General features: G+C 42.4%; 1 protein-coding gene across 3 annotated transcripts in view; it reads left to right on the plus strand.

The window, feature by feature from the left end:
- Positions 1–227: 227 nt before the first annotated feature.
- The window catches only part of LOC121531764 (kelch-like protein 25), a 44,115-nt gene continuing 31,282 nt past the window's right edge, over positions 228–13,060 (plus strand). For 2 of the 3 annotated variants that reach the window (XM_041837196.2, XM_041837197.2), the window contains exons 1-2: positions 228–365; positions 6,192–6,309. In XM_041837196.2, the coding sequence (XP_041693130.1) occupies positions 6,246–6,309 (64 nt within the window). In that variant the 5' untranslated portion in view covers positions 228–365; positions 6,192–6,245. The remainder of the gene's footprint in view (positions 366–6,191; positions 6,310–13,060) is intronic. The other variant, XM_041837198.2, reaches the window with a different exon arrangement.

Below are 13,060 nucleotides of genomic sequence, written 5' to 3' on the forward strand. Positions count from 1 at the left end.
TCGACGGGCGTGCTATTGTTTTGCTGTTACAGTCAAGAGGAAGAGGGCGGAACCCACTTCGTCGTTCAATTCGATTGGTGTATTAGTTGTCAAAATCGCTCGCATTTCCATAAAGGTCTACTTTTATTGGTTGTTGTGCTGATTTGCATGAAATAGGTTCACGGGATTGGTTGAGTAGACATCAATCACTTGCAAGCGAGACCACTGGATATGAATTTTTCTGATTTCCCACCTCAGACAGAACCCAGTTGCAGACAAAGTGTCTTGAAAGGACCTCAACTACTAGAGTGAAATTTAAATAATGGTTTTAGCAATTAATCAGAAACTGTACACCTCTTGGATTCCCGTTTAACAACCATATTTATGTGAGTATACAGTCAAGTGTTATTAGTTTACTTTACAAATGTTCGTTTATGTGGATAATGTTTGCTAGCTTGTCATCTGACTAAAGTCTTGACAGAACAGGGGTAACAGTTAGCTAGCTGGACTGCGCTAGCTAAAGTTAGTTTGTTTTGTTAGCTTGCTAACTGTTAGCCTAGCTAAGTGGCTGGTTAGGCTGTTGAATAACTTATTTGCATAGTATAAGTAACTAGCTAGCTAGGTAGACAGTTAAAACAGGGTTACACCTGTTTCTTTGGTGCCACTTTGTGGTCACTCTAGACTAGAGCCCATTCCCCCCTAACAATCTAGTTAATGTAACGAGCTACTCTAGTTAGCTTGCAAAGCAAAGCGGTTAGGTAGCTTACGTTAGCTAGCTGGCTAACGTTACTCCTTTGCAAAACCATCGTGAAAGCGCTGACTACAGCGTTCTATTTTTAAAATATAAAAGCTATGTTTGGCCGTGGCTATAGCTGTGTCAGCAGCCTGGTTAACTTGCCTTACCAATGTGAGATTTTGCCATCATAATCAGACTATTCATTAGCTAGCGTTCAGTGCAACGTATTGGAATGCCCAGCTTTGATGGCCACATGTGGCTTGTGTTCGATTGTCTCAATGAAATCAATGGCACTACAGGCTCTCTACAGGTCTGTCAGATAGCATGTGGAAGCTTTCTAGCCAAGCCGACTAACTAATAAAATCACATTTGGATGTATTCAACTTTTAGTACACTTCAGGTGTTTTAATATTGACTCAATTGACATCCCCACTCAATAACAAAACTGAAATACCATTAGCATCTACTAGTACTTCCTGACCCATTGAATATGACTAATTGAATAGCCATTGAAGTCTGTTGAATATTTATTTTTACCGCACCTTTGTTTACACTTTTTGTTTGCATTTTACCAATTGTTAAAACTTCTGTTAGCTAGAGGTCCCTGAGCTGTTTCAACAGCAGTTGTAGCCTAGGTGATACTTTGTGACCTAATTATTTCTCAGACATTGGTTTGGATTAGGTAGCAGATTGTAACGGGCCAATGTGATGCTCCATGTGATGCCCTTGGCGATACTGTCTAACTACTCGATTCAGGTAAAAATGTATCTTAGAAATGTCTGTGTCAAGTTGCAGGTGGTTCTACAAAAACCAGAGAACTCAGAAAGATATTAAAGTGGAACTGACAGCATTTTAACTACTTTGCAGATCATAATATCACATTCCCTGTTTATGCTATAAAACCAACGTTATAAGAGGTTTTAAAAAATAGTTTCTATTTGACTCAAAATTCCATGACATAGAGTAAGGCATTGTTGGTAGAATAGATGAATGTAGTTCAATGCATGATTTAATATAATTCACCAATACATTTCTTGGTAGTCCAAAAAATATTGCTGTCAGGTTGTAAATCACAGCTGGCCTGGTACACAGCTGTGGTCCTCTGTAGCTCAGCTGGTAGAGCACGGCGCTTGTAATGCCAAGGTAGTGGGTTCGATCCCCGGGACCACCCATACACAAAAATATGTATGCACGCATGACTGTAAGTCGCTTTGGATAAAAGCGTCTGCTAAATGGCATATTATATTATTATTATTATATATTATATTATACATTGTTTGCAGCCTCCACCCATAAGGGATGCACTGTTTCAGTTGAAATAACTCAATATTTTGGACAAAAACTGACAAATGGAACTAAGGCAGGGAATGTCAATACAATCAACTAGCAAGAGCAATGATTACAAGTCCGACATAACGTGGCTAATAGGCTAGCGTATCTATTTATGTAGCTATTTATTTAACAAGCTAAAAACACAGAGCCTAACGTTAGCTACCTAGCTGCTGGGAGGGTGTCATGTTATTGGAGGAGTGAATGAGTGAGCGACTTTTTTCCCCCTCATAATTATTCAGTGGCTACAGCTAGATGCAGGTATCATTTGGTTAGCTAGCAAAAAATGTGAATCGCTTTGCTAGCTAGCTATGCTGAACTTGAACGACTGTTATCCACAGTTAGCATATCTCTTGCGTTCGTAAATTCACTCTGGCTATCTACTGCGATTTTAGAGCATTCATGTCTGAGTGTGCCAGAGTGCAGAATAACTGATGAATTTACAAACATGTAACACCCGCTGAATATGACTGGTGTCAGCAAAGAAAGTAATACAATTGTTGCCAGCAGCACAGTTAGTCACTAACGTTCTACATAACATGAAAACAGCCGCCTCCCGAGTGGCGCAGCCGGCTGTGACCAGGAGGCGGCGCACAATTGGCCCAGCGTTGTCCGGGTTAGGGGAGGGTTTGGCTGGGCCGGATTTCCTTGTCCCATCGTGCTCTAGCGAGTCCTTGTGGTGGGCCGGGCGCCTGCAAGCTGACTTCGGTCGCCAGCTGGACAGTGTTTCCTCCGACACATTGGTGCAGATGGCTTCCGGGTTAAGCGAGCAGTGTGTCAAGAAGCAGTGCGGCTTGGCAGGGTCGTGTTTCGGAGGACTCATGGCTCTCGACCGTCGCCTCTTCCGAGTCAGTAGGGGAGTTGCAGCGATGGGACAAGACTGTTACTACCAATTGGATATCACGAAATTGGGAGGGAAAAAGGGGTAAATGTACAAACAACAACAAAAAATAATAAATTAATAATAACATGAAAACAGCCTAACCAGATCTGCTAGGGTGAGTAAAATGATCAGAGTGAGGTGCTCTCTCATTTGTGTCGAAGTAGCTAGTAAGCTAGCCAACTTTAGCCAGTTAGCTTGGGCGCTTGACTGCCAATGTGAGGAACGCTCGGATGAACCCTACTCCTCGGCCAGAGCGTCCTGCTATAACAGCCTCCACTCTTCTGGGAAGGCTTTCCACTAGATGTTGGAACATTGCTGCGGGGACTTGCTTCCATTCAGCCAAAAAGAGCATTAGTGAGGACGGGCACTGATGTTGGGCGATTAGGCCTGGCTCGCAGTCGGCGTTCCATTTCATTCCAAAGGTGTTCGTTAGAGTTGAGGTCAGGGCTCTGTTCAGGCCAGTCAGTTTCTTCCACACCGATCTCTACAAACAATTTCTGTATGGACCTCACTTTGTGCATGGGGCATTGTCATGCTGAAACAGGAAAGGGCCTTCCCCAAACTGTTGCCACAAAGTTGGAAGCACAGAATCATCTAGAATGTAATTGTATGCTGTAGCGTTAAGATTTCCCTTCACTGGAACTAAGGATAGGCCCGACCCATGAAAAACAGCCCCAGACCATTATTCCTCCTCTGCCAAACTTTACAGTTGGCACTATGCATTCGGGCAGGTAGGGTTCTCCTGGCATCCACCAAACCCAGATTAGTCCGTCGGACTGCCAGATGGTGACGAGTGATTCGTTGCTCCAGAGAACACATTTCCACTGTTCCAGAGTTTACACCATTCCAGTCGACGCTTGGCATTGCGCATGGTGATCTTAGGCCATGGAAACCCTTTTCATGAAGCTCCCGACGAACAGTTATTGTACTGGCATTGCTTGCAGAGGCTGTTTGGAACTCGGTAGTGAGTGTTGCAACCGAGGACAGACAATTCTTACGCGCTTCAGCACGTGGCGGTACTGTTCTGTGAGCTTGTGTGGCCTACCACTTTGTGTCTGAGTTGTTGTTGCTCCTAGACGTTTCCACTTCACAGTAACATCACTTACAGTTGACCGGAGCAGCTCTAGCAGGGCAGAAATTTGACACACTGACTTGTTGGAAAGGTGGCATCCTATGATGGTGCCATGTTGAAAGTCACTGAGCTCTTCAGTAAGGCCATTCTACTGCCAATGTTTGTCTGTGGAGATTGCATGGCGGTGTGCTCGATTTTATACCCCTGTCAGCAACAGTTGTGGCTGAAATAGCCGAATTTACTAATTTGAAGGGGTGTCCACATACTTTTGCATATATAGTGTATCTAAGTGCTCGCTTGTCAGAAAAAGTAAAAAAATAAATAAAAAATAAAGTGTCATTCTACCTGGGGGTGTATATGAACAGGTTTTAAGATTTCATGTTGTTAAAACGCTGTCAGTTCCACTTTAAATCCATGTTTTGTGTCGAGTGAGAAATGCCTCTTGCATGTGTGTAGATCTTTGTATTGCTAACCTGTAATGGCTAATGGAGCATCACATTAGCCCGTTACAATCTGCTAGCTAGGTTTGGATGGAAGTTAGGCTAGCTGCCCACCACCCAGGTTTTGAAGATGATTCATCAGCCTAGCTACATCTTGCTAGCGGGCATATAGGGACATCATTTAAGGTCTCTGTTTAATAATAATCATAACACACTACATACTGTTGATTTTTATTTATGGAAATAAGTTGTTTAAAATATATGTTATTTGCCCCCTACTGCATAATTCCAGGGCTACAGAATAATAGGCTAGTAGAGAACTGGGACCTTGGAGACTCAGAAACTAAAGCTAATATTAGTGCTGCAGTAAAACTAAATAGCCTCATTAGTTGTTGAAATAATTTTTCATATACAATGACCAATGGCATTGACAACACAACTTGGGACAGTGAATTTCCCTTTTCCAGGCCACACAAGATCACAGACACATGTATTAAGTTGATCCCACTTTAGATAGGAGATTCAGTCCAAAATATAATGATTTGTTTTAGATTGTAAGTGCTGCTAATATCCTGCTCTAGTCTCTTCTTGCTTAGTGTTCGGCTTTTCTCTCTGGTCCATTGGGAACAGGAGGGCAAAGTGCCCTCTATAACCATTGTTTCTCTGCCTTGAAGGATTAAGTCCCTCCCAACTCCTCACACCCCCACCCCCAAAGACACACATCTATTCTACTCGGAGGAGAATCTCCTTTTTGAAAGCTGCTGGCTTGAATGTCCCTGACTCCCTGGAGCCATTATTTCAAACACATTTTCATTACTCACTCACTGGTTGTCAAAGTAGTGTGAGTGTTTGAACCCACATGGCCTCAGTTGCACAGACACCAGCCATTTCCCAATGTGCCGTTGGTTCCTGGTTGAGTCCCTGCGGATTGATAGACGCTCTTGGTTATTAGGACAGACTGCAAGCCAGCTGGTGATCTATTCTGCATAACTAACGCAGAGACCAGTTGCCAGCTTCTGACTCGCCCTGAAAAAGCCCCCCCGTCCTCCTCCATCCTCCCTGTGTCTGACATGGAGGAGTAGCACTGGAATACCAACACTCTATGTGAAAAGATCCTGGAAAGGCATTCAGTCAGAAGGGCTAAGATGTCTGCAGAGAGAAGAAACAAGACAGAAAATAGGGACCTTTGTTTCCGGGTTGCCTAGTGGCAATGTCATTTAAAGGTCCTATTCATGTGTGAATGTCCTGGAGGTTAGGTCTAGTCTCACAGTGAATGATTCAGCACCGTCCCGATCCTGCTGGGATTTACTGACAGTTACTATTGGCAATAACATAAACCACCACAAGAACTCCTTTGGCCATTTTATGGTTCCCCGGCCTAAGTAATGGCCGAACTCACAAGCTGCATTGCTTTTTTCCCTTTGACTTAAAATGCTTTGTTTACTGTCTATGCTACAACTGGACGATATGGGCATAAATGTAGATCACAATGAAACTGCCACTGTGTTGGAAGCATGCTGAAATCCGACAATAACACATCTGTATTGCACTTATCCTTATCGTGAAATTGATTAATTTTGGCTACATGAAATATCAGCCAGCCCAAATCCATCCTATCAACAATTGTTGGGTGAACCTTCTGTTAGAAAATCATTTTTCTAAGGTTGAATAGACAGACGAGTCAGGCAACCCCACAAAGGAAAGGCACAAATGGAAATCATGTGATTGATTTTTTATTTCATCACCCCTCAGACGTCACAGCAGCTCTATCAGCCCAGCCTCTAGAGGGACCACTTTTTGGGACCGATGCAGACCCCTCCTCAGATCCTCACTGTCAGTGCCTGCACCTGGGTCAGCAACTTTTGCCGGCGTAAGTGGTACAGGACAATTGACCCCACGACCCCCTCTTCCAGCCCCCCTTGATTTTGACAAACCCCAACTGTCCACCCCACCGTTCCATGCGCCCCCTCCCTCCCTACCCTCTGCATCTGCACAGATTGCTGTGTGCTCCATCTTTTGTGGCTGACCCATGCATTGTGTTCCCTGTCAACCTGACATTGTGAATCACCCTGCTGATATATGTATGCCTGCCTGTGCCCCCCAACCTGCCACAACTGACCCCAAACCCCTGTCCGCTACGGAATCCAAACTGCATGTCAGCACATCGACACACACGCAAACACACACACTAGGGCTTCACGATTTTGACAAAATATGGAAATGCAAATTATATTTTTTTTGTCCGGATATTGCAGTTGCGATTTATGAATTGTGATTTCCAAACACTTGGGTGAAAACTTGGTAATTCCATCAGACATGGTTTAAACATGTCAGGGTAGAGAACATCACTTAAAATGAGATCATATGAATTAATAGACCTACAAACTGTGCTAACAGAATACAAAACCAAATTAAACATATATTTTCCAACATTGTTATACATATGATGATAGGTCGGATTATTACATTTCCATACACTATATATACACAAGTATGTGGACACCCCTTCAAATTAGTGGATTTGGCTATTTCAGCCACACCCGTTGCTGACGGGTGTATAAAATCAAGTACACAGCCATGCAATCTCCATAGCCAAATACTGGCAGTAGAATGGCTTTACTGATTTTCAACGTGACACCGTCCGACAAAGGATGCCACCTTTCCAACCACTCAGTTTGTCAAATTTCCTCACAAATGCTCTTGTGGCTGAATGGAAGCAAGTCCCCACAGCAATGTTCCAACATCTAGTGGAAAGCCTTCCCAGAAGAGTGGAGGCTGTTATAGCAGCAAAGGGGGGACCAACTCCATATGAATACTCATGATTTTGGAATGAAATGTTTGACGAGCAGGTGTCCACATACTTTTGGCCAAGTAGTGTATTAACAAACATTCTTTGTTTGTTAAATTTTTAACATGATCATCAAAATATAGGGTAAGTGTACCTATTAAGTACACCAAAATCTAAGTTTAGACATTTCTAACATGTACTGCCCTCATTTGTGTAATTATATTATATATATATTAATCTCTCGTGAAGTTTTGACTTTACTTAAAACATTTTTATAAGACATAGACAAAATATGTAAAAAGTCTGCACTGGTCTTAATTGGTACTGCTATTCTTGTTAATGAGTTCAACTTGTCTTCTTAAAGCCTATCTGAAGACTGTGTTTCAAATCTCCGTCTCTACTGTATTACAAAGGGACAGCTGGTGGACCAAAAAACAGGATCAGCTGGATGATTAAAGGACAACAATATGACAATGCCCCCACCCAAAAGTGCATGAGCAGTTGCCCAATAGTCATCTTCTTGTCCCTCATTTGTTAGCATTTTTGTCCACCTCTTGTAGGTCTTCTATCCCTGATATCCCTCAACCCTGATCTTATTCTTCTCGCTCTGCTTCAATGACTTCCTGTCCACTCCAAACGTCTTGGAGAGAGTACAGAGGTTTCTAATCTTGGTAAAGGCACCATCGCTAGATGCACTGTAGTTTTTGTGTCTTTAATCAACATAAATCTGAACATGATTTATGCTCTTGATCATTGAATATTAGGGGTATCAACACTATCCCAATGTGTTTCAATGCAAACCGGGCTTAATAGCGCATACTCGACTCAATTGGAAGAACAGTGATTATGGTGAATAGCAAAGTCTACTCATAAAATATTTGGAAACCAATTGTTTGGGGTATACATATACACTATAGACTACAATATTATGCACAGTTAGTTTTGATCATATTGAACAATATTTATCTATTGTCATTTACATTCTGTATAGAGGGAGTGCTTTTTGTGCCCACCTGAGATAAATGTAAAATGTACAAAAAGGTAATCTATGTACAGTACCAGTCAAACGTTTGGACACCTACTCATTCAAGAGTTTTTCTTTATTTTTACTATTTTCTACATTGTAGAATAATAGTGAAGACATCAAAACTATGAAATAACACATATGGAGTCATGTAGTAACAAAAAATATATTTTATATTTCAGATTCTTCAAAGTAGCCACCTTTTGCCTTGATGACAGCTTTGCACACTCTTGGCATTTTCTCAACCAGCTTCATGAGGTAGTCACCTGGAATGCATTTCAATTAACTGGTCTGCTTTGTTAAACGTTAAGTTGTGGAATTTCTTTCCTTCTTAATGCGTTTGAGCCAATCAGTTGTGTGGTGACAAGGTAGGGGTGGCCTACTCATGTTGTTGGCTGACGAAAAGTAAATGTGGACAGTTCTTCAATATGCGCCTCGGAATTTAGCCTGTGAGAAAGACCCGATCCCGTGACCGAGAGCCATGTGAGTGAGAGGTGCTTCGGCACACAGCCGGGAGAAGGGAATTATTATTATTATTTTCAGCCCAAGGGCACAACAGCCACTGGCCGCAAAAGGCATGTTTTCTTTTAGGGGGGTTATCGCCACACAAAGGGGATGCAGCCTGGAAATTCGAGGCATTATCAAGTGCTTGTCAAATTGTGAATGAGAGACTGATGAAGTGTGTACAGCCTGCGCAAAAAACAAACCAGAGCTCATGCCTTTCATGTGACTTTTTTTACAATGCATTCGGAAAGTATTCAGACCCCTTGACTTTTTCCATATTTTGTTATGTTACAGCCTTATTCTAAAATGGATTAAATAGAAAATGTTCCTCATCAATCTACACCAAATACCCCATAATAACAAAGCGAAAACAGGTTTGTAGACATTTTAGCAAATTTATTTTAAAAAACTAAAAGAAAGTATTCAGACCCTTTGCTATGAGACTTGAAATTCAGCTCCGGTGCATCCTGTTTCCATTGATCATCCTTGAGATGTTTCTGCAACTTTATTAGAGTCCATCTGTGGTGAATTTAATTGATTGGACATGATTTGGAAAGGCACACACCTGTCTATACAAGGTCCCACAATTGACAGTGCATGTCAGAGCAAAAACCAAGCCATGAGGTCGAAGGAATTGTCCATAGAGCTCCGAGACAGGATTGTGTCGAGGCACAGAGTTCCTCTGTGGAGATGGGGGAACCTTCCAGAAAGACAACCATTTCTGCAGCACTCCACCAATCAGGCCTTTATGCTAGAGTGGCCAGACGGAAGCCACTCCTCAGTAAAAGGCACATGACATCCCGCTTGGAGTTTGCCAAAAGGCACCTAAAGACTCTCAGACCATGAGAAACAAGATTCTCTGGCCTGTTGAAACCAAGATTGAACTCTTTGGCCTGAATGCCAAGTGTCACGTCTGGAGGAAACCTGGCACCGTCCCTACTGTGAAGCATGGTGGTGGCAGCATGCTGTGGGAATGTTTTTAAGCGGCAGGGACTGGGAGACTAGTCAGAATCGAGGGAAAGATGAACGGAGCAAAGTACAGAGCGATCCTTGATGAAAACCTGCTCCAGAGTGCTCAGGACCTCAGACTGGGGTGAAGGTTCACCTTCCAACAGGACAATGACTCTAAGCACACAGCCAAGACAACGCAGGAGTGGCTTCGGGACAAGTCTCTGAATGTCCTTGAGTGGCCCAGCCAGAGCCCGGACATGAACCCGATCTAACATCCCTGGAGAGACCTGAAAAATAGCTGTGCAGCGACGCTCCCCATCCAACCTGACAGCTTGAGGATCTGCAGTGAAGAATGGGAGAAACTCCCCAAATATAGCTGTGCCAAGCTTGTAGCGTCATACCCAAGAAGACTCAAGGCTGTAATCGCTGCCAATGGTGCTTCAACAAAGTACTGAGTAAAGGGTCTGAATAATTATGTAAATGTTTATTTTTCGGTATTTTGTATAAATTTGCAAAAATGTCTAAAAACCTGCCAAGAGTGTGCAAAGCGGTCATCAAGGCAAAGGGTGGCTACTTTGAAGAATCTCAAATCTCAAATATATTTTGATTTGTTTAACACATTTTTGGTTACGACATGATTCCATATGTGTTATTTCATAGTTTTCATGTCTTCACTATTATTCTACAATGTAAAAATAAAGAAAAACCCTTGAATGAGTAGGTGTTTCCAAACTTTTGACTGGTAGTGTAGATGATAGCCTCATTGATTTCTACGATTTTTTCGTAGGGCACACTTGAAAACGCATCTGTAATCAATGCCTGCTTAACATAGGTGGCTGCTATGACTGAGGGTCTTTGATGCTGTTGGGGGCTTTTTTTCACCATGCAATCGTCGTAAAGTAGGGGATGGTTCTTCAAATGAATTAATAAATGTGTCGTGTTGCCTCTTGTTGTCGTGACGACTCTGAGGCACTTTTTGCACAACACTTGTATTTGGTCGATATCGGTTTGCCTGTAGCCAAAATACTGCCATAGCACCGAAGTTGCGCCCTTCTTTGGCACCAAATCGACGTTCTCGTTAACGCTAGCAGCACTCATGTTTCCGACAGTCTGTGAAGCCAGTGTTGCAAACAATTCTTCAAAGAAAGTAGCTGTTGGTTACTCCATTTGTTGCTAGAAGTAGCTAGAAGCCCTTTCATGACATAATGGTGACGTCATAACGTTAATTTGTGCATGCACATTAACAAATATATATTTTTATACTTATGCTGTCCTTCAGTCTCTCATGCATTGAGAAATTGTCCAAAGCAAGGAGGCGGAGCCGCAGAGAGGGAGCAGAATGCGGAGTAGAGCAGCACAGCTAGGCTTAGCCGAGCGGGCACACACAAACATGGAAGTCGCTAAATCAACCAAAAGTCGCTGGGGCAGCCTTAAAAATTAGCTACAGTCGCTAAGTTGCAAATGCTGTGTGAAGCCCTTTCTCTCCTCACCAGCATCTAACTGCACGCTCTAAGCGGGGACGATTGTGATTGGCCAGCATGTGCATGCCATGCAGAGTGAAAGTGCCTGCTTGTGATTGGTCAGCATCCTCTATGCATGTAGGAAGTGGATGAACGGAGTCTAACGCATTGGAGGAGGTACCGTAGTCTAGTTTCTGTTGTATTAATGGAGTGTCAAAGGAGAAAATCGCAGCCTCTTGCGATATGGATATTGCACATGTCAATATAGCAATTTCGATCTGAGTTCGATTAATCGTGCAGCAGTAACACACACACACTGAGCTACTACTATGAAATTCAGTTGCTGAAACTGGGCTTTTATATACTCTTTGTTGTTGCCTGATGTTTGTTTCCAGGCCCTGTAGTTAAAATAACACTTGATCCTTTTGGGGATTTGAGTGTCGCTATGAGGTAGAAGTACTAACGGAGAGTGAGCAGCAGTGTGCACGCCACAAGATTTCTCCTCTATTAGGCTACAGGATGAAAAGCAACACATTCTAATGAATATTGAGTGCAATATCTGCTTGTCTCCTATTGGAATGACCTCAATAATTGAATGCTCTGTGGTATAATAATGGTTTGAAAGCTCCGGTTTGTATGAATGAATGTTATACTGCATGGTGGACATTGAGGGCAAGGTTTTTTTAAAAGGGATGCTAAGTGTTGACCATTAATCAACTGTCTCAAAACTGTAGATTTGCTGATATGCTTTGAAGCAAGTGCCAAGGAGTTAGCTAAATATGATTTAATATGCATGTAGACCATAGATGATTAAATAGGCTAGATAATGCATCTACTACAATTGAATGAATAGGATTAGGCTACTTTCAAGTAAGGTGGATTTTGAAAGGCTTCCCCACAAACTTAACAATTAGGCTGTGCTTTATGAAGGAGATTCTTCAAGAGGATTGGTAGCGCGGTATAGCTGAGGATCAGTTTCTGCTAGGCTTGTCACGATACCAACATTTTACAAACGATACCAGGCCAAGTATCACGATACCGAGTAGTATCGAGATACCACGGTGGGAAAAATCAGTGGTCTAGCATCCAGTTCCACCTGTCCCCCGGAAGCTTGTTCACGTTTTCTAAACGTTCTCCAAAAACCTGTCACTGAAATTCACACTTTTATTATAATAATAATATGCCATTTAGCAGACGCTTTTATCCAAAGCGACTTAGTCATGTGTGCATACACACTTTTACTCAATACAGCACATTTGAATTTAACTTCACACTGTTCAGTGTATAATAGAATACTGCATAGAATGGCTGATTTGCTCATATTTGCAAAGGCCTACCTGTGATTTGGCTGGAGGAATGGGAGGAAGGAATATACATTAGTGGAAGCTGCTGAAGGGAGGACTGCTCATAATAATGTCTGGAATGGCGCAAGTGGAATGGCATCAAACACATAGAAACCATGTGTTTGATACCATTCCACTGATTCCGCTCCAGCCATTACCACAAGTCCGTCCTCCCCAATTAAGGTGCCACCAACCTCCTATGATATACATGCATAATGATCTGCATGTCATTGTGTCAGTAAGTGGATAACACTGCATGAAACCTTTACTCTTCAGTTAACACACTCTCCCTCCCTTCCTCACACACACTGTCTCCCTCACTCTCATAAACACACACACACCAATCTCTCTCTCCCACAAACACACACTGCTCCCAACTTTTAAAACGTTAGGCACCAAACAGAATTTAAGGGGCACCAGAAAAAATAGATTTTTGATATAGTTTAAGCTTACAGTACGCCTATATGAATCCTACCTTTTGAACACATCTCATGAGTAGCAGACCATTTTCCTTTTTTTCCTGTGCCAATCAAATTTGCCTAAACCTACTG

The sequence above is a fragment of the Coregonus clupeaformis genome, chromosome 19 (assembly GCF_020615455.1).
Source record: "Coregonus clupeaformis isolate EN_2021a chromosome 19, ASM2061545v1, whole genome shotgun sequence".
NCBI classification, from domain to species: domain Eukaryota; kingdom Metazoa; phylum Chordata; class Actinopteri; order Salmoniformes; family Salmonidae; genus Coregonus; species Coregonus clupeaformis.